The sequence below is a fragment of the Eriocheir sinensis genome, chromosome 4 (assembly GCF_024679095.1).
Source record: "Eriocheir sinensis breed Jianghai 21 chromosome 4, ASM2467909v1, whole genome shotgun sequence".
NCBI lineage: Eukaryota > Metazoa > Arthropoda > Malacostraca > Decapoda > Varunidae > Eriocheir > Eriocheir sinensis.
This window is the reverse complement of record NC_066512.1, coordinates 27,593,398-27,619,656: the sequence shown is the minus strand read 5'-3', so window position 1 is coordinate 27,619,656 and position 26,259 is coordinate 27,593,398. Positions and strand designations below refer to the sequence as shown.

Sequence of the window (26,259 nt, the reverse complement as noted above, 5' to 3'; positions counted from 1 at the left end):
AACTGTTGAACGGTGACCGGATGGCAAGCGGACTCCGTCTGGTTGCCGTCAGATAGTAGGAGGTCGCTGATGTTCGCCGTCCACTTTTCATCTGGCTGGCTGGCTGGCGGGCTGGCGGGCGTCTCACTGGTGAAATTTCAGAGCTCCTGGTGAAAAATAAATAAAGTTTGGAACCAGACAAATCTGGTGAAATCTGGTGAAATTTTAGATTTATATCTGATATGTATGATGATGCATCAAAATAAATGAAAATGTAATGACCACTACTCCATAAATTACTGAGTATTAAAAATTGTGTGATTGTGATACTGGTAAGGTATTGTGTCATCGATTTTTTTTTAGTTCTTAATTTTTGCAAATATTTTTTTTCTTAGATCTGAATCATGCATAGGAATAAAAAAAATTCTTATTTTATTTAAGTTACATGTAGAATGGTATTTTCTTTAAACTTTCTAGTCTTTGATTTTGCAAGAAATACAGCAAATACAATTCAGATAATTATGTCTTCCATTCTAGTCTTTAATTTTTGCAAGGAATACACCGTCGCCGGTAAGTTGACCGTCTGGCTGCTCACGCGGGTCCTGCTACGGGCTGCTACTGGACGCCTGCCCGGGGGGCCCGTGTCTCCGTCGCTGCTCGCCGGCTGATACCCGTGGCTGTGGCGGCGGCGGAGGCGTCCCTACACCCGCCGAGAATTGAATTGCTCGCCCCCCCTTACTGGGCCGCCTTTGAGCAAAGGCCCTGTCCCCTTATTAAAGGGGTAACTATTTATTTTGTTATTGAGTGTAGATGCGTGTGTAGGTATGAATATATACAAGGAATATCACTTTAGATTGGTGTTTGTGAGGAAAACTGATCGAATGTTTTAAAATACTTAATGGTTTCACGAATGTAGACAGATCAACATTGTTTATGATTGATGACACTTTGCGCACGAGGAACAATGGCGTAAATCTCAGATGTAGGCAAGTAAATTCAGACTGCACCAAATTTTTCTTCACCAACGTTGTAGTGCGAGAATGGAATAAGCTCCCACCATCAGTGGTCCAGTGGAACACGATTGACTCCTTCAAAAAAAAGCTCGACCGTCACTTCCTTCAACTTAATATCAACTAGAGTAGAAATGCAACGTTTTGGAGCCTTCTGATTAATGTAAAATCACTTAGGTTTAAGGACAGACCACCTTGTCTGGACCATGGGGTCTGTGTGGCCTGATTTTCTATGTAAATCTATGTATACTTTTTTTTTTTTTTTTTTTTTTTTTTTTTTTTTACTAATAACAGGCAAAATAAAAATTCTGGTGCAATCTGATGAAATATGGTGAAATTTTGTGCATGGTCTGGTTCCACGATGATCTGGCCATCTGGCAACACTGCTCAGTCCTCCTCACACTTCCTCACACAGTCTTCCCGTAGCCGCCAGGAGGAAGACGTTGCCGCTGCTGTGTCGGGAGGAGCCTCGCAGAGCGGCGTGGCGAGGGTGAGTGCCAAGATCGAGTGGACCTTTACTAGATTCTCGTACTCAGCACATTGTATTTCCTGGTTTCTGACACATAACTATTGCAAAAAGCATCAATACTTAACGGTTTTTACACTAACTTTGATTGCTTAACGTTAATTGTGTTTGTACGACAGTTTTTGGGCCTGAAACTGATAATAATGTTCTGGGTTCAACAATTTTCTAACGTGGGTAGTGAGTGTAGCGTCATGCGAGTACCAACGAGTGACAACAGGGAGGGATAAGCTAGATACGGGTCTGCGAATGGAAACAGTAGAGTAGTGTCTGGGTAGTTTGGTGATGTTGTGAGGGGAAAACGAGGGTAAAGATTCGTATTAGGTCCGTGCCAGTATCTCATAATCTACTTTATGAAACATCAGTATCTCTTCATATATCTTTTCTACAAACCTTCAACAGTCATGGAAACGCTTTGAAAATCCAATTCAAGGACTTTTTTTTTTACTTTTGAAAATAGGGAATAATGTTTACGGAAGCGCGTCGCCTCCTCTGGCGGCGGCCGCGACGACGCTGCAGCCGGCGCAGCCGTAAAATAGCTCGCAGAGGGTTTAGGGTCAGGGAGCATATTTAAACTACTCCAACCGAACTTTACGACCTACTACCGGGGGGGGGCTGCGCCCCCCTCGACCCCCCCTTCTAACCAGGGGGGGGCATATCCCCCCCTAGACCCCCCCCCCAAATGTATATGTGACTTATTTCAGCGAGGAGGTAAATTTCACGCAACACCGGCTGCATCGTCGCCAGAGGAGGCGACGCGCTTTCGTAAACAGTATCCCCTATTTTCAAGAGTAAAAAAAAGTCCTTGAATTGGATTTTCAAAGCGTTTCCATGACTGTTGAAGGTTTGTAGAAAAGATATATGAAGAGATACTGATGTTTCATAAGGTAGGTAATGAGATACTGGCACGGACCTAAAACGAATCTTAACCAAAACGAGTGTTCCTGTGGATGTTTGATGAAGAGAAACAGGAGTACCAACGAGTGGCAGCAGGCAGGGAGGGAGAGGTACTGCAGACTAACGTGTTGCCGGGATGCTGGCAGTGAGATAAGAAGATGCGGGTAAGTAGTTGAGTGATGCTGTGAGGGGAAAACTATTGTCTCTGTGGCTGTTTGTTGAAGAGAGACAGGAGTACCAACGAGTGGCAGCAGGCAGGGAGGGAGTGGTACTGCACACTAAGTTACTTGTTGCCGGGATGCTGGGATGCTGGCAGTGAGATAAGAAGATGCGGGTAGGTAGTTGAATGATGCTGTTGAACGGCGACCGGATGGCAAGCGGACGCCGTCTGGTTGCCGACAGATAGTAGGAGGTCGCTGATGTTCGTCGTCCACTTTTCATCTGTCATTGGCCGTGGTCGACGTCCGGCCTTCCACTACACGGCGAGTTGTGCGGTGACCGGCGGTAGGTCAAACCAACCTTTCCCGGAAATTAGGTACATTCCTGAGTAGTGACGTCCCACGCCTCTCAGCCCGTCCTAGCTCCGTCCCGACTCAACCTGCTCCACAGGTCAAACACACTGGCAAATGTGTATGGGTCACCTCTGCCTAACCAAAATAAATCACTGCAGGACATGATGTGCACAGCAGTAACAATGAGAGTCTGTGGAGCTATTGACTTCTATCCATTTCAAAAAGAATTGTTAATTTCATCTTCTGCTCTGCCCAGGGTGATGGAAATGCATTAGAACGAATATAATGTAACATACATACTAATAACAGGTTAAACCAATATTGTTTGGAGCATTTTTTGCATGTCTGCAGCACGTAGGGGGCGGGCGGGGCAAATATCCGTCTTTTCCTGCAGTGAGGCACAGAATACTTTCATTACCTTTATAAGAAACAATTTTTTCACATATAATTTACGGAAATAAGAATGAAAAATGTGTAATATAACTGGGTGATAATATTACTGTAACACGTCAGCTGCAGGTCGTTAAAGGAGGTCGCCGTCCTCATTGCGACAGGACGCGTACTGGTCCTTGCCTGTCGGTCACCGGTCGGCTTATGGGGGGCGTCTTGGCCTGACTCCAGGTGTGAGGTCAAGATGTGAATCTTACCATGGTCGCCGTCCGGCTACCCACTGGACGGACACTGGACGGACACTAAACGACCACCGGTAGACGTTGGGTCGCTCGACTACTTTGCCACCAATGTGGTCGGGGAGCGGTTGGTGTGAATCGCAGCATTTTGCGGTTGCGGGTGGTCGTTAGCAGGTCGTAAAGTCAGTGTTACCGTAGCTTTAGTGGCTTGAACTTGAGTTGATGTAGTCTTGATGAATATGAAAGTCCTTAAAAGCTGTGATGTGACCTTAACTTGGCACTGACCTTAACACTATACGACTGCTGGGTGTCACGAGGGGAAGGGAGAAGAAGAAAACTGACTGTAGGACGCTGAGGAGAGATGATGCAGTTTGGGTTGGTATGAGTGTCCTTAACTACCCGACTAAGGGGAGGGTTAAGCCCCAAATACACTGCCGAATTATGGCCACGAACTTGTCGCCGAATCAGTTCGTGAAAAAATTCGGCGACCGGTTCGCCGACATGACCAAGATTCTTATAATTCGTGCCCATTCGGCGACATGTCGGCGAAGATAGATAGATAGATAGATATAGATATAGATAGATAGATAGATAGATATAGATAGATATATAGTTATAGATAGATAGATAGATTGATAGATAGATAGACCCCTATGTACACCTCCCACCGCGACGCGATTGCCGTGTCGTGATTAGTTCGTCGAATGTTCGCCGAATATTCGGGGACATGTCCCCGAATAGTCTTGGCCATTCGGCGACATGTCGGAGACATGTCCCCAAATAGTCGGCGGCATGTTCGCCAACAAAATTAAAATTTCAACGGTCAAAATTCGGCGACAATTCGCCGAACACCGCGAATTGGACGCCGAATTGTTTGGGACATGTCGGCGACATTTCGGCAACAATTCGGCGTCCAATTTGCATTAAGCCCCAAATACACTGCCGAATTTTGGCTCACGAATGTGCGCGAATATGCAAGTCATCTTGTGTCGCGAACAAGTTCGGCATCTTTCTTGCCTGTTCTTGGCCGTTCGGGGACATGTCTGCGTCCACCACGCGACTTTTGACAGTTGGTCACGACCGCCACGAAAGTTTCATGTTGCATGAAAAATTCGCGGTCGTTCGCCGAATGTGCACGAATGCAAAATAGACGCCGAATTGTCGCCGAAATGTCGCCGACATGTCGCCGACAATTCGGTGTCCGATTCACGGTGTTCGGCGAATTGTCGCCGAATTTTGACCGTTGAAATTTAAATTTTATTGACAAATTTGTCGCCGACATGTCGCCGGCTATTCGGGGACATGTCTCCGACATGTCGCCGAATGGCCAAGACTATTCGGGGACATGTCCCCGAATATTCGGCGAATTAATCACGAAACGGCAAACGGGTAGCGGTGGGAGGTGTACACGGGGGTCTGTCTATCTATCTATCTATCTATTTATGTATTATCTATCTATCTATCTATATATGTATCTATCTATCTATCTATCTATCTATATCTGTATCTATCTATCTATCTATCTATATCTATATCTATCTATATCTATCTATCTATCTATCTATCTATCTATCTATCTATCTATCTATCTATCTATATATATATATATATATATATCTATCTATATATATATATATATATATATATATATATATATATATATATATATATAGATATATATATATATATAGATATATATATATATATATATATATATACGGAATAAAATAATACTGTAATAATAAATAGTAAACAAGAAAATATGAAAAACAAGAAGAATCATGAATATATAAAATAGGTATGGAGCTAACATTTTCATTTATTTCATAATTAATCTACTATTTATTATTTTATTTATTTCTTAATATAATTATTCTGCCATTTTTTAACCTTTGTTTCATATTCAGTTATTTAAATTTATTTCTTCTTTCAGTTATTGGTTTGTTTACTGATATTACGTAAACATACATTTATTCTAAAATATTTGAAGGAGAGCAAAACAAAAACAAGTCACATTTATACATTTTAGTACACATACTATCATACATATTACCACACATGGTATTTACTCGCCCACAATTCTGTCCTGTCAGGCCACTGCTCCCCGGGTGTTGTAGTAGTCCATGAGGTAGGCGCGGACTCCCGTGCTTTTATATGCTACAGGGGCATCAGATGATCAGCTGTCAGAAATCTTGGCACTGTCAGAGAATTGTCCCCTACATGTCGCCGACACTTCGGGGACATGCGAAGACAATTCGGAGACTTGTCGCCAGTTATTCCACGACAAAAAAACCGTTAAAATTTCAGATTTTGAGCTCGGCGACATGGACGCCGAATAGTCGGCGACATGTCTCCGAACTGTCCCCGAATTGTCTTGAGCATTCGCCGACATGTCGCCGACATGTCGCCGAATGGTCACGAACTGTAAGAATCTTGGTCATGTCGGCGAACCGGTCGCCGAATTTTTTCACGAACTGATTCGGCGTCAAGTTCGTGGCCAAAATTCGGCAGTGTATTTGGGGCTTTAGTGCACATTCGGCGAACGGCCTCGAATTTTTCATGCAACATGAAACATTCGTGGCGGTCGTGACCAATTGTCAAAAGTCGCGCGGTGGACGCAAACATGTCCGAACTTGTCCACGACACACGATGACTTAAATATTCGCGTACATTCGTGAACCAAAATTCGGCAGTGTATTTGGGTCTTTAAATGCCTGAATGTTTATGTGGTGACGTGCAGTGAGGGGGGAGGCTGGTCGGGGTGCGTTTGGGCGGCAGTGGGGTGGCGGGAGGTGAACTAATTATTACATGTGCAGGTGTGCGTGTCGTAGATATCCTTTCAATGATTTTCATGGAGAGAGAGAGAGAGAGAGAGAGAGAGAGAGAGAGAGAGAGAGAGAGAGAGACGGGGGGGGTGGGGGGGTGGATGGTTGTATTCATGTGGCTGTGTTTGTGTTGGTTAGGCTTGGTTGGGCTTGGTTAGCTTGGTTGTTTGGTTAGGTTTGGCTAGGTTATATTAGGTAAGACTTAGTTAGCTTAGGTTAGGCTTGGTTAGGAAGTTACGTTAAGCTAGCAATACACTGCCGAATTTTGGTTCACGAATGTACGCGAATATGCAAGTCATCCTGTGTCGTGGACAAGTTCGGCATCTTTTTTGCATGTTCTTGGCCGTTCGGGGACATGTCTGCGTCCACCGCGCGACTTTTGAAAGTTGGTCACGACCGCCATGAAAGTTTCATGTTGCATGTAAAATTCGCGGCCGTTCGCCGAATGTGTACGAATGCAAAATGGACGCCGAATTGTAGCTGAAATGTCGCCGACATGTCCCAGACAATTCGGCGTCCAATTCGCGGTGTTCGGCGAATTGTCGCCGAATTTTGACCGTTGAAATTTTAATTTTGTTTTCGAATTTGTCCCCGACATGTCACCGACTGTTCGTGTTTGTCGTCGAATATTTGGGGACATGTCGCCGTATGTTCACCGAATATTCAGGGACATGTCCCCGAATATTCGGCGAACATTCGGCGAATCAATCACGACACGGCAACCGGGTCGCAGTGGGAGGTGTACGTGGGGGTATCTCTCTCTCTCTCTCTATCTATCTATATCTATATATATATCTATATCTATCTATCTATCTATCTATCTATCTATCTATCTATCTATCTATCTATCTATATATATATATATATATATATATATATATATATTTATATATATATATAGATATAGATATATATATCTATATATCTATTTTTTTTTTTTTACATCTTCGCCTGTGGCGCCGGTAGGCTTGTTTTTTTAAGTTGCCCGTTGCGGCGCAGTCCAGTGTTTATAGTGTCACCATCTTGCATTGGCTCATGCTGCCCTCCCGGACCTTATCTTTAATCTTAGAATCTAGAGTCCGGGTTGATAGATGGTCTTCTGGACAGCCTGTGGGTAGTGTTAAGCCACGCGGCGGCGGCTGAAAAATTCCAGCTTGGTGGCACCGGGCGGGGATTGAACTCGCGTCGTGTGTATATATATATATATATATATATATATATATATATATATATATATATATATATATATATATATATATATATATATATATATATATATATATATATATATATACATCTCAACAAACCACTTGTGCCAGGAATCGAACCCGTACTTTCTGAATAGAAATCAAGGCGCATACCAACCATGCCACCTGATGAGCTAAAAGACTTCACGCCAGAGGTTGCATTTAAGCAGCCAACCTGACGCCCCCACCCTCTTACGAGGAATGAAAGGTAAAGAAGTCCCGCTCACGCTCGGGGCCTTGATTTCTATTCAGAAAGTACGGGTTCGATTCCTGGCACAAGTGGTTTGTTGAGATGTTTTTCTGTCGGTTAAAGACAGTTCCTTGATATATATACCACGGCGTTGTGTCGTCTGGGATTGATTAAAATTCTTTCCGACTGCCCCGAGCGTGAGCGGGACTTCTTTACCTTTCATTCCTCGTAAGAGGGTGGGGGCGTCAGGTTGGCTGCTTAAATGCAACCTCTGGCGTGAAGTCTTTTAGCTCATCAGGTGGCATGGTTGGTATGCGCCTTGATTTCTATTCAGAAAGTACGGGTTCGATTCCTGGCACAAGTGGTTTGTTGATATATATATATATATATATATATATATATATAGCCGAGTGGCTTGAAATTACCCACATTTTTTTTTTTTTACAACAAAGGAGTCAGCTCAAGAGCACACAAAAAAAGAAAACAATAATAATAAAAAAAAAGCCCGCTACTCGCTGCTCCTAAAAAAGGAACAAAAGAGGTGGCCGAAAGCAAGGTCAAATACGGGAGGAGAGATGTCCTGATACCCTCCTCTTGAAAGAGTTCAAGTCGTAGGCAGGAGGAAATACAGATGAAGGAAGATTGTTCCAGAGTTTACCAGCGTGAGGGATGAAAGAGTGAAGATGCTGGTTAACTCTTGCATAAGGGGTTTGGACAGTATAGGGATGAGCATGAGTAGAAAGTCGAGTGCAGCGGGGCCGCGGGAGGGGGGGAGGATCAAATATCGTAGTAGAATTTGTCAAGATGTTTTTTTTTTTTTTTTAAACAGCATAATTTTGATAAATGGGAAAATTTTCCAAAAACAATTTCAAAAATGATTTTTTTTAAGATCGACAAAAACAGTTTAAAAAAAAAACATCTTGACAGTATGTTAGAATAACAATGAATTTTAGATGTGCATGTCACAAGAAAGTCAGTAAAAAATGGCTGAGAAAAATTAATTCAAAATTTTCTTAAACACAACGAAAAATTATTTTCTCAATGTTTCATTTCATCTGATCAGCTTGAAATTTTCATATGATAACAAAGGTACTAATATATACAACATACAAATTCTTCATGAGCATAGATGCAATTTTAATCCACGGCGGACTTTATCCTTCAAGTTTCCGCACCTTGAATGTGAGAAACACTTGTGAGACCCAGCTAGGCTTTTTGATTTGATGCCTTGAGAAATACTTATTTTTAAGAGAGCCGAAAGCGTCTGAGATAAGGGTTTCGTAGAGGTTGTGTTAGTATTTCCATGAGTAGTTTTATGAGCTCAGTGATACTACCACAAAGATTCTGTACTATGAACGTGAATAGACCCAAGCTAATATCCCTTCTGGCCTTTGGAAATAGTTGTGAGAATGGATCAGTATTCTCAGATGCTTCTGTTCCTCACATCAACTACTTCCAAAGGCCGAAAAGGAGAGCAGTTGGGTTCTCATGAGTGTTTTTAGATTCATGGTGCAGAAGAATGATCAAACTACCACCGCCAGGGTCAGAAAACTACCCATGGAAATGCTCAAAACTCCTATACGAAAGGCAAATATGTGAGGTTGGGCGCCGAACTCTGAGAATATTGCGTTTCCAGGTCGGTTATGCAACTGACTCTTCTCTCCCTCCCTCACACACTCTCCCAGACGGCGGGATGGCCAACAGGAGCAGCAGCAACAAGTTCGACACCCTCCTGACGAAGCTGGGGACGGGAAAATGGAACTTCTTCATCTTCTTCGCCGTCAGCTACTGTACGTAGAAAATATACGTAAAAAAAAAGGTTTCCCCCCCAAAAAAAGTCTGTATGAATATAGTGATGTCAACATAAGCAAATGCATAAAAAAACATTAAAATCACGAAATAAAACCATTGAAATAATTAAAAGTATATCAATATGAACATAAATAGCTGGCCCCCTTTTTGATATCTGACCCCCGCCCCCCTCTCGCCCCCCCCCGTCACCCCCCAGGGATCATGCACCTGGCCTCCAACACCCTCTCCGGACCTTTCGTGGCCCCCGCCGTGGGCCACACCTGCCGCCCCCCCGCCCACGGCTACACCCTCGCCACCACCACCTTCACCGCCCGGGGCCAGAACAACACCTCAGAGTGAGTAGTGGGGCGTCGCCATTGTCATTATCACCATCACCACCATTGTCATCACCATTATCATCACCATAACTGTCAGCACCATTGTCATTACCATCATCATCACCACAGTGGCACGCCAGTCCTCGTAACGAGCAACTCGGCCGGCCCTTCCGCCGGTTGTAGACTGCTCGCCCGGCTGCGTATTTCCAATCTGCCTATAGAGGGGTTGCACTGACGTCACACCGCTTCGCTTTTGTTTTAGGAAAAACAACTGTCAGCCATTTTGGGAGGCAAGAGCGATCAGCTGAGCCCCTGCTCCCAGATGATGGCTGGCCCGTGCCTCCCGTCTTCATATCACAATCTAAGTGAATATGCAAAAAATATGGACAGTGAGGCTAGGCTTCGTTATATAACTATCCATTAGGCTGCCAAATGATGATTGACATACAGTATATACATTTATTATCAAACTTAAAGATATATTTGATGATAAGAACAATGAATATATGACTAATTTAACCCGGGCATCCCCGGGCGGTGCTTAGTAAGAGCATAAGAACGTAAGGGGGTCGCAAAAAACCCACTGACTTATATTGGCAGCTCCTGTCCACCTACCGTGAGTGGCAATGTAGCACCTATCAATAACAGTAATAGATGGGCCACTAACACCCACACCCACACAGTAATAGATGGACACTAACACACACAGTAATAGATGGACACTAACACCAACACCCACACAATAATAGATACACTAACACCCACACCCACACAGTAATAGATGGGCCACTAACACACCCACCCACACAGTAATAGATGGACACTAACACCCACACCAACACAGTAACAGATGGACACTCACACAGTAATAGATGGACATTAACACACCCACCCACACAGTAATAGATGGGCCACTAACACACCCACCCACACAGTAATAGATGGACACTAACACCCACACCAACACAGTAATAGATGGACACTAACACCCACACCCACACAGTAATAGATGGGCCACTAACACACCCACCCACACAGTAATAGATGGACACTAACACCCACACCAACACAGTAATAGATGGACACTAACACCCACACCCACACAGTAATAGATGGACACTAACACACACACTCACACAGTAATAGATGGACACTAACACCCACACCCACACAGTAATAGATGGACACTAACACCCACACCAACACAGTAATAGATGGACACTAACACCCACACCCACACAGTAATAGATGGACACTAACACACCCACCCACACAGTAATAGATGGACACTAACACCCACACCCACACAGTAACAGGTGGACACTAACACCCACACCCACACAGTAATAGATGGACACTAACACCCACACCCACACAGTAATAGATGGACAGTAACACCCACACCCACACAGTAACAGATGGACACTAACACCCACACCCACACAGTAATAGATGGACACTAACACCCACACCCACACAGTAACAGGTGGACACTAACACCCACACCCACACAGTAACAGGTGGACACTAACACCCACACCCACACAGTAATAGATGGACACTAACACCCACACCCACACAGTAATAGATGGACACTAACACCCACACCCACACAGTAATAGATGGACACTAACACCCACACCCACACAGTAATTCACCAAAAAAATTGATATTCATTTATACCAATATACCATTTCTTACCAAATTATCCTGCAATTAACCCTACTTAACCGAGGAAGTCATTGACGCCACTTAAAGTTAATGAGTGCCGCCGCATACTCAGCATCATAGGGAAAAATATTTATTCCTTTTACAAGGAATAAAAACATGTAGCATTGGTATATAAACAGGTAAGCAGCAAAGTTCGTAATAAAGCCAGAATGGAGGTGATTCCTTTTGCCAGTTTTTACCACTAGTGCAGTATGTACACTAATTATGCTGTATATGTCTTTTAGAAACTGCTTTGAATTTCCTAATTATTCTTAGGGGACCATTTAGGCCGATTTTTTTCTTATAGTTAATATTAAGTTGAAGGAAGTGACGGTCGAGCTTGTTTTTGAAGGAGTCAATCGTGTTACACTGGACCACTGGCGGTGGGAGCTTATTCCATTCTCGCACTACGACGTTAGTGAGGAAAAATTTGGTGCAGTCTGAATTTACTTGTCTACATTTGAGTTTTACGCCATTGTTCCTCGTACGCAAAGTGTCATCGATCATAAACATGTTGATCTGTCTACATTCGTGAAACCATTAAGTATTTTAATACATTCGATCAGTTTTCCTCGGAGGCGACGTTTCTCAAGAGAGAACATGTTAAGGGTGGAAAGCCTTTCTTCGTAAGATTTGTTGCGCAAGGAAGGGATCATTTTTGTTGCCCGACGTTGAACACCTTCTAATTTAGCAATGTCCTTTGCATGGTGGGGAGACCAAAACTGTACCGCATATTCCAAGTGGGGTCTGACTAAACTATTGAAAAGTGGAAGTATTATATCTTTATTATTGAATAAAAAGTTTCTTTTAATGAAGCCCAACATTCTGTTCGCTGACATGAGAGAGAGAGACAGACATGAGAGAGACAGACAGGCAGAGACAGACAGACAGACACGAGAGAGACAGACAAACAGAGACATGAAAGAGACAGACAGACAGATACATGAAAGAGACAGACAGACAGATACATGAGAGAGAGACAGACAGAGACATGAGAGAGAGACAGACAGATCGACAGACATGATAGAGAGACAGAGACATGAGAGAGAGCGTGTAGTAGTGCTGTGATTGGCGAGGTTCATGACGTCAATCGTGACGTCACGCGTGGGGGAGGAGCCTCGGGCCTGGGAGAGCGGGGTAGACTTTTGAGTAGGCAGATTGGAAATACGCCGCCCGGCTGCATATTTACGAAAGGTTGTTAGGATTTTGTCGCGCGGAGCCTAGCCCGACCCCCTGCATTGAAGTCACGCGTTGATATCTGCTGATTGGCTGCTGCCTCCCTCCTTCCCCTCTCTGCCCCCCTCCTTGCCTCTCTCCCTCTGCCTTGCTCTCTCTCTCTCTCTCTCTCTCTCTCTCTCTCTCTCTGCCTTTGTCTCTGCCTCTCTCTACCTCTGTCTCTGCCTCTCTGCCTCTTGTCTCTGCCTCTCTCTGCCTCTGTCTTTGCTTCTGTCTGCCTCTGTCTCTGCCTCTCTCTCTGCATCTCTTTCTGCCTCTCTCTGCCTCTCACTGACTTTGTCTCTGCCTCTCTCTGTCTCCGCCTCTGTCTCTGCCTCTCTGCCTTTGTCTTTGTGGGAACTGAACTTTGTCCACTCCCAGAAAGGTTGTCACAACGTTGTGAAACAACGTACCCATGACCTTTTGAGGACCTTCTTGCTACCTTATTGCAACGTCCTTGCTACCTTTGCAGGACATGCTCTTCACTTTTTAGGGCCCTGTTCTCACCTGTCCAGAGTATTCCAAACACCAGATTAGGAAACTTAACACGTAGTATCTATTTACTGAATATTTCTGAACAATTTCATTAGGATATATTTAAATCTTCTAAATATGTATATCTCTAATGAGTCTTAAAACTAGATATATGTAATATACACTGATAATGAAGACTGTCACATAAGCTTTTATATCGACATTGAATTATTGGGAAAGAATGAAATGCACAGTTCTTGTTTAAAGTAAGTAGGCTACGGAATTATTGGGAAAGAATGAAATGCACAGTTCTTGTTTAAAGTAAGTAGGCTACGGAATTATTGGGAAAGAATGAAATGCACAGTTCTTGTTTAAAGTAGGCTACAGATACAAAGGTTATATATTGTACAGTAGCCACAAACACAATGATAAATCTTACTAACTGAAAGAAAAATAAAAGCCAATTCCCTTGAACAGAGATCCATTGCGTGAAGGGATTGTTTTCTTTCTTACACACAGTGCCTGCAGCAAAAGGTTAAGGTTATTTGACTCATGAAAAGGTTGAGGGTATTTGAGATATAAAAATAAACTTTATTGGCATTTACCCGTAAAAATCAAATCACCTATGATAATAAGTATACAATTTTACATAATTATTACAATTATATAATCATGAGTTTGGTCAGAAAATCACAATGTAATTATTACGTGCTGATGGCGTAACTTTTAGACGGACGAAGATGCAACCTAAAAGCAACGTTGTGTAAACGCTTCCTGTTTGCTGGGTTGTCTCTGCCTGTCTCTGCCTCTCTTTCTCTCTCTCTGCCTCTGTCTTTGCGTCTTTCTCTGCCTCTGTCTCTGCCTCTCTCTCTCTCTCTCTCTCTCTCTCTCTCTCTCTCTCTCTCTCTCTCTCTCTCTCTCTCTCTCTCTCTCTCTCTCTCTCTCTCTCTCTCTCTCTCTCTCTGCCTCTTTCTCTGCCTCTGTCTCTGCCTGTCTCTGCCTCTCTCTCTAGCTTTGTCTCTGCCTCTCTCTGCCTCTGTCTCTGCCTCTGTCTCTGCCTCTGTCTCTGTCTCTGCCTCTGCCTCTCTCTCTGCCTCTGTCTCTGCCTCTGTCTCTGTCTCTGCCTCTCTCTCTGCCTCTGTCTCTGCCTCTCTCTCTGTCTCTGTCTCTGCCTCTGTCTCTGCCTCTGTCTCTGTCTCTGTCTCTGCCTCTGCCTCTCTCTCTGCCTCTGTCTCTGCCTCTCTCTCTGCCTCTGTCTCTGCCTCTCTCTCTGCCTCTGTCTCTGCCTCCCTCTCTCTCCCTCTGTCTCTGCCTCTCACTCTGCGTGTCTCTCTGCCTCTCTCTGCCTCTGTCTTTGCGTCTTTCTCTGCCTCTGTCTCTGCCTCTGTCTCTGCCTCTGTCTCTGTCTCTGTCTCTGCCTCTCACTCTGCGTGTCTCTCTGCCTCTCTCTGCCTCTGTCTTTGCGTCTTTCTCTGCCTCTGTCTCTGCCTCTCTCTGTCTCTCTCTGTGCCTCTCTCTTTGCCTGTCTGCCTTTCTCTTTGCCTTTCTCTCTCTCTCTCTCTCTCTCTCTCTCTCTCTCTCTCTCTCTCTCTCTCTCTCTCTCTCTCTCTCTCTCTCTCTCTCTCTCTCTCTCTCTCTCTCTCTCTCTCTCTCTCTCTCTCTCTCTCTCTCTCTCTCTCTCTCTCTGCCTCTGTCTCTGCCCCACTATCTCTGTGTCTGCCTCTCTCTTTGCCTCTGCCTCTGTCTCTGTCTCTCTCTCTGCCTCTGTCTCTGTCTCGCTCTGTCTCTGTCTCTCTCTGCCTCTCTGTCACTGTCTCTCTCTCTCTCTCTCTCTCTCTCTCTCTCTCTCTCTCTCTCTCTCTCTCTCTCTCTCTCTCTCTCTCTCTCTCTCTCTCTTAGATGCAGAGAGAGAGAGAGAGGGGGGGGGGTCATAGGAAAAGGAAAAAGACGGAGGAAATACTTGTTGAATAACAGAAGCGGGAGGAGGGAAGGAGAGAACGAAAGAGAGCGAGGTAGAGGGAGAGAGGCAAGGATTGGGGCAGAGAGGGGAAGGAGAGAGGCAGCAGCCAATCAGGAGATATCAACGAGTGACGTCACTGCAGGGGGTGGGGCTAGGCTCCGCGCGACAAAATCCTATATAACAATCTTTCGTAAATATGCCGCCCGGCTCCTGCTACGGGCTGCCTCGCGCACCCGTGCCTCCGTTCGGCGGGCCTGCCGGCGGGGGCGACCCCCTACACCCGCCCGAGGACTGCATCGCCTCGAAACTCCTGCTCCGGGCCGCCATAGCGGCAAAGGGCCGGCTCCCTTAAAGGGATAAATCTTTGAAGTGAAAAAAAAAAAAAAAAAAAAATCATCACCACTGTCATCACCATTATCATCACCACTATCATCACCACCGTTGTCATTACCATCACCACCACCATTATTATTATCATCATCACCACAATCATCACCATCATCATTATTACTACTAATATTTATCTTCTTACGCGCCCTTTCTTTCCCTCCTTGCTGTTCCTCTCCTTTTTCCTCCATCATCATTTTCCTCTCCCCTTCTTCATTCTCTCGTCTTCCCCTTCTTTCCTGTCCCTTTCCTCGTCGTCCATCACATTCTTCCTCTCCCATTCCTCCTCCTTGTTTTCCCCTCCTTCCACCCCTCCGTCAGAGACCACTGCCACTACCTGGTCAACAGCACGCTCAACGGGGGCTTCGACGAGGTGCCCTGCGACGCCTGGACCTACGACAACACCACCTACACCACCACGCTCACCTCACAGGCAAGACGAGGGGGGGTGAGGGCGGGAGTGAGGGCCGGGGCTTGGTCAGTCAGTAATTCAGTCAATCATTCAGTTAGTCAGTTACTATAAGTGATTTAATCAGTTAATGAGATACTGCATCATCTATATTTTTGCATAATGTGTGTTTACCTAACCGGCTATATTTGCCTGTTTTATGATTTTACTTACCTGAGAATCTATACTTCTCTATAATTATATTCACAACTTTATGTATTGATCAATTTGTGTGTCTATCTATTCTATACCATCTATTGTCTCCCCCTGCAGTTTATCTCTATATTTATCTCTGCGTATTTATTTCATTTATTTATTTATTTATTTGTGTGTGTGTGTGTGTGTGTGTGTGTGTGTGTGTGTGTGTGTGTGTGTGTGTGTGTGTGTGTGTGTGTGTTTCTACCTATACCTGTCAATCCATTGTTCCTTTCTTTATACTCATCTCTATGTATTTACCTGTCAATCTGTCTATACTATACCTGTCAGTCTGTTGTCTTCACCTGTCTTCTTCTTCTTTTTCTTTTTCTTCTTCTTGTTCTACTTCTTCTTATTTTTTTCCTTCTCATTCTAATCCTTCCCCTTCCTCTTCCTCCTTCTTCGTTTGACCTGCATCACTTTGTCCCGCAGTTCAACTTGGTGTGTTCGTCGGAGTACCTGCGCGCCGCCTACCAGAGCCTATACATGTTCGGGACCTTGTTCGGAGCGCCCATCAACGGCATCCTCGCTGACAGGTGACGCGGCGACCCCCTCGGTGATACTTGGAGAGGCTGGAACGGCGTAAGGATTAGGGGAGAAAAGGGAAGGGAGTGGCATAAGACTACCGACATGCTGTCATGAAGACCACCTATCAACCCGGACTCTAGATTCTGCCTGGACGTCAATGACTTTTTTTATGATGAATCCATTCAAACTTGAAAGTTTGACATCGTCAGAATGAATGATTAGGAACTTTGCGAGTGGTGGTCGTTCATGTGTGAGTAGTCGTTCAGGCGGTGGTGGTCGTTCAGGTGGGGAAGGTCGGTCCGGTGCTCCTCCCCACTACTGAGGGGAGGAGAGGGTTGGTGCTCGGCCATAGGGTACACTGACTACACTCCTCCCCTTCAGGGGAGGAGTGGGACGCAAAGGGGAGGAATAATTGGAGGATTTCCTGGGTTATCGGGCTAACCTCTAATGTGCTCTAGGGAGGTCGGACGGTGTGCTCACCCGCAGGCTCCCTGCGCGACAATCTCCGTAGGCTTAACAAGAGAGGGTGGCGCGATAGTTGAACCAGGGACAAGTAGGGAGAAGGAAATGACTGGCAAAACTGACAAGAGGGGAAGTAGGGACACCTAACTTTATTAATCTAAACCTAAGCCTGAAGGGCTGTATGGAGTGCTGGATTGGCAACGACGAACTGCTGCTGGGAGCAGACAGCCACACGTCTGCACCCTTCCGTAGGTTGGGCTAGACTCGAAACGTAAAGAAAAAGGGGGGGGGACGGGGGAGGCGTGGGGAACAGGCGAGGGAGATGAGGGAAGGATGAAGGGAACACAAAGGAACACAAAGGAAGAACAAACAACAGCAGACCTGCTGGTCCTTACGAGGCTGTTTGTGACAAGCTACACTAACTATCTAATCAAAGGTGGAAGATGAAGGACAACAAAGGCGAAGGCTCCTCCCCCCCCCCCCCATCCCTCCAGCCAAAGCTGGCAGGAAAAGAAAAAGAACCATGCAGCATGGAAAAACTGCTTGGAAATTATGTAGGAAAGAGGAAAGAACTACCATTACTGCTACCACTAACCGGGCGATAAAAGCGGACAAGGACACCTGTATTCGAAAGAACTTAACGTTATTACGACAATGAGTAATATCTTAGTTGCTGGTTGGATTCAAAATACTTGTCTAATCTATTCTTGAAGGTCGTAACTGTTGTACTATCAACGACATCACAGGGTAGAGAGTTCCAAACATTAACAACTCGATTGAAGAAGAAGTGCTTAGCTTCGTGCGACGAGAATCTTTTACCACTTATCTTCAAATTGTGATTTCTTCTTGTTCTGTTTGATCGATCAATTGTAAAGTAATCTTCCGCATTAATATCACTGAATCCTTTAAACATTTTAAACACTTCTATTAGATCGCCTCGCATTCTTCGTTTTGATAGGCTGAATAAATTTATTTCTTTAAGCCTTTGTTCATATGACAAATTTCTCAACCTAGGAATCATCTTTGTTACTCTTCGTTGAACCCGTTCCAACTTTTTTGTCTTTTCTGTAATAGGGAGACCAAAACTGCATGTATACAGTACTCTAGACGGGGTCGAACCAACGAATTATATAGTTTTAATATTACTTTTTCCGATTTATTATTAAAGACTCGTCCGATGAAACCAACCAATTTGTTTTCAGTTTTAACTACCTCTGAACAATGCTGACCGGGCTTTAAATCGCTTGATATAGTGATTCCAAGATCCTTTTCTTTACTTACTGCAGAAAGTTGTTTGCCATTCATTACGTACCGAACGCGATTGTTATTTTTTCCGATGTGCAACACTTTACATTTGTCAACGTTAAATTTCATTTGCCATTGATTGGCCCATCGTGCAAGTCGATCTAGATCTGATTGTAAAGCTTCTTCGTCGAGTGTCGCAGTTACTTTACTAGCAATTTTTGTGTCAGAGGAGGGAAGGAAGAGGGGAGGGGAAGGGTAGGAAAGGGTGGTGGAGAGGAAAGAGAGAAGGCAAAGGGAAGAAGGGAGGGGAGGTGAAGTGAAGAGGGGAAGGGAGTGAAGAAGGAAAGTGAGGGGAAGAAGGGAAAGGAGGAAATAAGGGAGAGAAAAGGGCAGGGAATGGGAGGGATGTTCTACGTTCTGTGTAAGGTTAGGAAGTGCCTGGAGAGAGAAGGAAAGGAATGCAGTCTTGCGTTATGGAAGTGTGTTGGCAAGAAACCGGGATAAAGAAAAGGAGGAGAAGGAGTTGCTAGGAGAGGAGGTTCTTTGCTATATGTGTTACTTATCTCTTGACACTCCCTCCCCTTTCACAGGTTCGGCCGCAAGACGACGCTCACCCTAGGCGTCCTTCTGTTCTTCTCCCTGGCCGTGGGGATCTGCCGGCTGTCCACCCTGGCCTCCGTGCTGGCCTTCCGCTTCATCCTGGGCCTCCTCCATCCCGTGGTGCTGCAGACCGGCTATATACTAGGTAAGGGGGACAAAGAGGGGAGGGGGCAAGGAGGGACGGGGCAGGAGGGGAGGGGACAGGGGGAGAGGAAGGCAGAGGGGCTCCTTACCCACTTACCTATTACCCACACCTTTATTCTATATCCTATTTGTCTGTCTACCCCCTCCGTGGTGGAGTGATATTAGCACGCTTAGTTACGAATCCGCGGGCCTGGGTTCGAATCCCGGCCCGTGCAGTCGGCGTGCAGCTCACTCATCCAGCTGTCTATCCTACTTTTCTGTCTGGTCGATAAATGAGTACCTGGGGAAACCTGGGGAAGGTAAACTTTGGTAACGCGGATGCCACACTGACCCTGTGTCCCGGGGTAGGCCTAATGAGTTATATCCTGCCCCAGGCTCAAGGGCCAATGTAACGGAGATGAGCACCGAGGCCACTTGCAACTTTAGCATGTGCCCCCAACTTTACATTTTCCCACGTACGTACCTATCTACCCTTGTGTATCTACCTATATACATACTACCTATATAATAACCTATCTTTCTCCACCTACCTCCTTACCCGCCCGCGGCCGCAGCCCTGGAGGTGTGTGAGCCGCGCCACCGCTCCGTGGTGGGCATCGTGGTATGTTGTCCATGGGCGCTGGGGACCATGGCGTGGGGCGGCGTGGCCTACCTCATCAGGGACTGGCGGTGGCTGCAGCTCGCCGTCAACATCCCCGGCCTCTTCCTCTTCCCGGCGCTCTGGTAAGTCCTGGAAAGACTTCCCCGGCCCTGGTGGAACCCAGACTGCAAGTTGTTATGTAGGTCTGAGTCTTCCAAGTATGTCCGTAATCGGTGGTTTAGGGGTCGTTCAAATATCTCTCCAGGTACCTCGAGGAGAGATATCGGGCGACAGTTAGAGGGGAAATGCGGGTTTTTTCCCCCTTTTGGAATTAGTTTTAATGTGGCCTGTTTAAACTTGTCGGGAAAGTATCCTGCTGAGAGAGCGGCATTGAAACACAATCTTCCCTTTAACCACCCCCCTAACCCCTTCTCCTTCTTAACTTAAAACCCGTTCCTTCCTAACCTCCAACCCCTTTCATAATCTTTCCCTTAATCACCTCCCTAAACCCTTCTCCTTAACTTCAAACCCCTTCCTTACCTCAAACCCCTATCACAATCTTCCCCTTCACTACCTCCCTAACTTCTCCCTTCCTCCCTGGTGGCGGCGGCAGGTTCCTGGACGAGTCGCCGCGCTGGCTCATCGTGAACGGGCACTTCGAGCGGGCCAAGGAGGTGCTGGAGCGCGCCGCCAAGTGGAACAAGAAGACGCTGCCGCCGCAGGAGGAGCTCGAGCACCTCATGGTTGCCATCCAGCGGGAGGTGAGAGAGAGAGAGAGAGAGAGAGAGAGAGAGAGAGAGAGAGAGAAGATGGATAGATAGATAGATAGATAGATAAAGATAGGCAGAAACATCAGTAGACGGATAGATAGACAGAAAGACAGATGGATATAGATAGACAGACAGAAAGATCAATAGACGAATAGATGGATAAACAAAGAGAAAGAGCGCTATTGCACGAATTAATTTAGTCATACATAAAATATTAGTGTTCCCAACCATTTTCTTTGGATAAAACATTTCCTGCCTTTGCTAATCAATTTAAAGCTTAAGAATAAACGGGAGTCTGTGTTTACTGTGTCTGTGACTACGTCTCACTCCGCGTCTGTTCTGCGTCAGGCGAGGGTCGGGCAGCAGGCGCCGGAGGACCGAGATCGAAGCGGATACGGGAAGAAGGCGTGGAACTGGATGCTGCGGCTCTTCGTACTTTTCAGGTGGGCTGCAGAAGGAGTAGGAGGAGGAGAAAGAGGAGGATGCAGGAACGCTAACTGTTTACTCACTTTCTTCTCTTCCTCTTCCTTCTCCTTCTCTTTTCCTTCGTTACACTCATTCTCATCCTTCAGTTTATCCTCGTGTCCTTCATCTTCTACATGTTCTTGAAGATCATCAAATGCAACCCATGTATTTCCTTTGGTATACTCGTTCTCAGCTTTCTATTCATTCTCGTGTTCCTTGACATATCCTTGCAAACCACTTTCCTTTACTCTTCCTTCTCCTTCTCCAGTTACTCCCCTGTCTCATCCTTTCTCTATCCACGTCTTTCCCTCGCCACACTCGTCCTCGCCTTCAGTTCTTCTAAGTATCCTTCTTCGTCATTTTCTTCTTCGAGATTCCCCTTCACTCATCATCCTTTTACTCTTCGTTCTCATCCCTTCTTTCTCCCTTTCTTTCTCCCTCATCACCCTCGTCCTCAGCCTTCATTCAGTTCTTTCTCGTGTATCTCATCTTCTACGGCATGTTCTTTAAGACGCTCAGATGTAACCCATTTTCCTCCTGTTACTCTTCCTCGTCCTCACTCTCTCACTTCCAGAACGCCCCGTCTCCGCCTCGTCACCCTCGTCCTCAGCCTTCAGTTCTTCCTCGTGGCCCTCATCTTCTACGGCATGTCGCTGAACGCCGTCAACTACAGCGCCGACCCCTTCCTCTACATGACGCTCTCTGGCCTGGTGGAGGTGCCGGGGTACACCCTGATGGCGCCCCTCATCGCTAGGCTGGGGAGGAAGAGGCCGACCATCGTGCTCTACTCCATCAGTGGTGTTGTGATTGTGGCTGTAGCGTTTATTCCACCTGGTATGTGTGTGTGTGTATTACCCATGCTATTCACATGCAACATTTTATAAAAATTCCTTATGTATAGGCACTTGTAGAGCCAGACGTCATGTTATATACCTGCAATGAGATGAATTATAAGTATTTGAAAGGCTATAAATCGTTCGAGTATGATCTGACCATACTTGTCTTTCGTGTGCTTGTACGGTATATTATCGATGCAAATCGGCATGTTTGCGGTTTCTATAAGAAGACTTGAGGGTTCTTTGTATATACAAACATTGAAATATATCACTGAAAATAAAAAGTTGATCTTCACGCAATCACAAACCAACAATGCGCAAGTGCCACATCTACGTTCGCGAGTGGACAGATGTAATGAAACAAACTGTACCACTACAACAATAACAACTTCTACTACTACTACTACTGCTACTACTACTGCTACTACTACTACTACTACTACTACTGCTACTGCTATGTCTGTCAGGGCACCGGTGGGTGGTCATGACGCTGGCACTGACGGGTCGCATGTGTATCAGCGCCGCCTTCCAGTTGCTCTACCTCTATAGCGTGGAGCTGCTCCCGACGGAGGTGCGGCTGCAGGCGCTGGGCTTCAACACCATCGCGTCCAGGCTGGGCTCCATGATTTCCCCCTTCGTCACGGAACTGCTGGTGGGTACTCTTGCGGCGGCTAACGCACTCAGGACCTCGTCCTGTCTCTTTGATTATCAGTTTCGATCCCTTTCCTAGTAGTGGGGTCTTGTTTATTCGTTTTATTCTCTCTCTCTCTCTCTCTCTCTCTCTCTCTCTCTCTCTCTCTCTCTCTCTCTCTCTCTCTCTCTTTTACAGGTTTTACAGGTTAAAGAAAGAACAAAGCACGCCCGAAAACATCAGACTTTATAATGATGCCAGGCGACGAGTAAAAAGATTAATATGTCAGGCAAAGCGTAGATATGAAGAAAATATTGCAGCCAACTTTAAAAATAATCCGAAATCTTTCTTCAGTTACATAAAGAACAGAAAGGCGATCAGAAGTGGAATCGGACCTTTAACAAACAGCGACGGTGCACTTAGTGACTGACAGCCAACACATTGCAAACCTCTTAAACATTTATTTTTCCTCGGTGTTTAATACTAACAGTCTTCCTCACAATACCACCAACACCAGTACTAATGTAAATCTCGAGCATGCATTGCCTAATTTTGAAATAATAACCGATGAAGTCCTTAAAGCTCTCCATTCACTTAAAACAAATAAAAGTCCCGGACCCGACAAAGTATATCCTATTCTGCTTAAAGAAACAAAGAGCGAAATACTCTCCTCCCTCACAACCATATTCAAAATGTCCTTGCGACAAGGCATCGTCCCTTCGGATTGGAAAAAGGCTAATGTGACACCGATTTTTAAGAAAGGAGACAAAAAAATACAAGGTAACTACCGACCCATTAGTCTAACTTCAATTGTAGGTAAGCTACTTGGGAGCATAATTAGAGACAAAATTGTGAGTTACCTCGAAAGCCACTCATTAATTGGGGATTCACAACATGGCTTCCATAACAAAAGATCCTGCCTATCAAACCTATTGACCTTCTATAACGACCTCTTCTCAGTTTATGACGTAACCAAATCATTGGACGTAGTCTACCTTGATTTCCAGAAAGCGTTTGATAAAGTCCCACATCATAAATTACTTTATAAATTAAAGCAAATAGGTATTGACGGTCAAGTAAACCAATGGATCGCGAATTGGTTGAGCAACAGACAACAAAGAGTGGTGATTGATGGATTTAACTTGAGTGGGCGCCAGTCACCAGTGACGTCCCTCAGGGCTCGGCTTTTGGCCCAGTGCTCTTCATTATTTACATCAACGATGTGAATGTTGGACTCAATAATCGCATTAGTAAATTTGCAGACGACACAAAGATTGGTTACTCGGTTCTCACTGACGAAGACAGGCAAAGCCTCCAAGAGGATTTGCACAAAATTTCAGCTTGGTCGGATGGATGGGAGATGCCCTTTAACGTAGATAAGTGCCAGGTCCTTCAAGTTGGAACAAGAAATAAGAAGTTCGATTACGAAATGCGCGGCGTTAAACTCACAAGCGTTCAATGCGTAAAGGACCTGGGGGTCAAAATTGCGTCAGACCTCAAATTCTCACATCAATGCAGCAAATAAAGTGAACAGAATGTTGGGTTTCATTAAAAGAAACTTTTTATTCAAGAATAAAGATGTAATACTTCCGCTCTACACTAGTTTAGTCAGACCCCACTTGGAATATGCGGTAAAGTTTTGGTCTCCCCACCATGCAAAGGACATTGCTAAATTAGAAGGTGTTCAGCGTCGGGCAACAAAAATGATCCCTTCCTTGCGCAACAAATCCTACGAAGAAAGGCTTTCCACCCTTAACATGTTCTCTCTTGAGAAACGTCGCCTCCGAGGAAAACTGATTGAATGTTTTAAAATACTTATGGTTTCACGAATGTAGACAGAACAAAATTGTTTATGATCGATGACACTTTGCGAACGAGGAACAATGGCATAAAACTCAAATATAGACAAGTAAATTCAGACTGCACCAAATTTTTCTTCACCGACGTTGTAGTGCGAAAATGGAATAAGCTCCCACCGTCAGTGGTCCAGTGTAACACGATTGACTCCTTTAAAAACAAGCTCGACCGTCACTTCCTTCAACTTAATATTAACTAGAGTAGAAAAGCAACGTTTTGGAGCCATCTGATTAATGTAGAATCACTTAGGTTTAAGGACAGACCACCTAGTCTGGACCATGGGGTCTGTGTGGTCTGATTTTCTATGTAATTCTATGTAATTCTCCAGGGTCCCGTGTACCCCTTGGCGCCGTCGCTTGTGTTCGGCATCGGGGCCTTCGCGGCGGCCTTGTCGACGCTGCCGCTCTGGGAGACGCTCGGCCACATACTGCCCGACACCATCACCGACCTGGAGGAAGGCCGCTGCCGCCCCCTCAGGTACGAGAGAGAGAGAGAGAGAGAGAGAGAGAGAGAGAGAGAGAGAGAGAGAGAGAGACTTGCTTCCACCTTCTTCCTTCCCTCCGAGTGTTGTGTTTCACCTCAAGAATGTCTGTGGGCACCTCTGTACCCGGGGCGGTGTTCTCGAGGCCCTTTTTTAATCCTTCATGCCCAAGTATTAAGAGCTTAAGTTAGGGTAGGTTAAGTTAGGTTTTAGGTCAAGGATACGGTTCCTTTTAAGTTTTCTGCCACTCTGAAATCCACGACTTATAGAATCCACAAGAAATGGATGAAGCATGTATAGTATGCCTTCCTTCCCTTCCCTTCGTAACGGTGTGTGTGTGTGTGTGTGTGTGAGAGAGAGAGAGAGAGAGAGAGAGAGAGAGAGAGAGATCACAAATGATGCTATGTTGTTATTTTTTTTTTTTCATCAGTGCGCGAGAGGCGGAGGACGAAGACGAGGAGATGGAGATGGCCAAACTGCGTGCGTGAGTGTGTGTGTGTGTGTGTGTGTGCTGAAAGAGTCCCGTTATACTGTTTTGTGAAATGTTTATACTGATTATGCATATTATATTAATGTAAGCCGATTTCGTTTTTTTTCCCCTATGAAAATGAGGTAACCAGGTGCACAGCATAGGGCGGGAGGGTGGGCAGCAGGTGGGCGGTATGATGGCAGAACTTGCCGCAGAAGAGAGGGGGACGTGCTCCCTACGGGAGCGTTAGTATATTTGGGGAAAAAGTTGGAATATTTATTGTCTTACCAAGAGCGTGGGCAAATATGCAAGGAAAAGGTGAGGTCATTTTGATCGGCCGGCGGCCATACTGGGACTGGTGACCGCCGTCGCTGGATCCTTGCCCAGGCCGTGGCCCAGCCCTGCTGACCATACACTAGACTTGACCCAACCCTGGGTGCTCTCTTCATTCATTCATTCAGTCAGCATACCATGAGCCTGGTGGATGGACGTGTCAACGTGTGTGAATAAAAAAAATAAGAAAGATCCCTGTCTGCTGCGCCGTTTATGGTTGCTGTGTTTGGGGAAAGTAACGGATGTGGGAGGATGCAGTTCCCTACATTGCCGGCTTCGTCGTGCGCAATCTTGGATAATCTTTTCATAGCGAGGCCTGTATTGACGCTTTATTAACCTTGAGAGACGCCACTGCGTCCTCCGTCCACTCCCTTATCAATCTTTTAAACAAAAGTTCAATATATCCTACAGACTACGTAACAGACTAACAGATATGTGAAACAAGTGTAATGTAAGTGTAAATCACTTACACTTATTAACTAAGTCAATTGCCGAAAAATATATTCAGTAGCATACACATTCTCTCTC

General features: G+C 45.3%; 2 protein-coding genes across 2 annotated transcripts in view; both read left to right on the top strand.

The window, feature by feature from the left end:
• LOC126981579 (organic cation transporter protein-like) overlaps positions 1-25,512 on the top strand; it is a 45,747-nt gene extending 20,235 nt beyond the window's left edge. Inside the window, exon 14 of the mRNA XM_050832992.1 lies at positions 25,433-25,512. The gene's annotated coding sequence lies outside the window, so the exon portion shown is untranslated. The remainder of the gene's footprint in view (positions 1-25,432) is intronic.
• Positions 1,371-25,512, top strand: LOC126981584 (organic cation transporter protein-like). The gene is made up of 13 exons (XM_050833005.1): positions 1,371-1,479; positions 9,498-9,602; positions 9,821-9,959; positions 16,009-16,120; positions 16,763-16,866; positions 19,156-19,310; positions 19,864-20,032; positions 20,503-20,650; positions 21,008-21,102; positions 21,699-21,958; positions 22,428-22,612; positions 24,777-24,925; positions 25,360-25,512. Exons 2-13 carry the CDS (start codon positions 9,506-9,508, stop codon positions 25,415-25,417), a joined length of 1,671 nt encoding a protein of 556 aa, XP_050688962.1. The 5' UTR covers positions 1,371-1,479; positions 9,498-9,505; the 3' UTR covers positions 25,418-25,512.
• Positions 25,513-26,259: the final 747 nt, after the last annotated feature.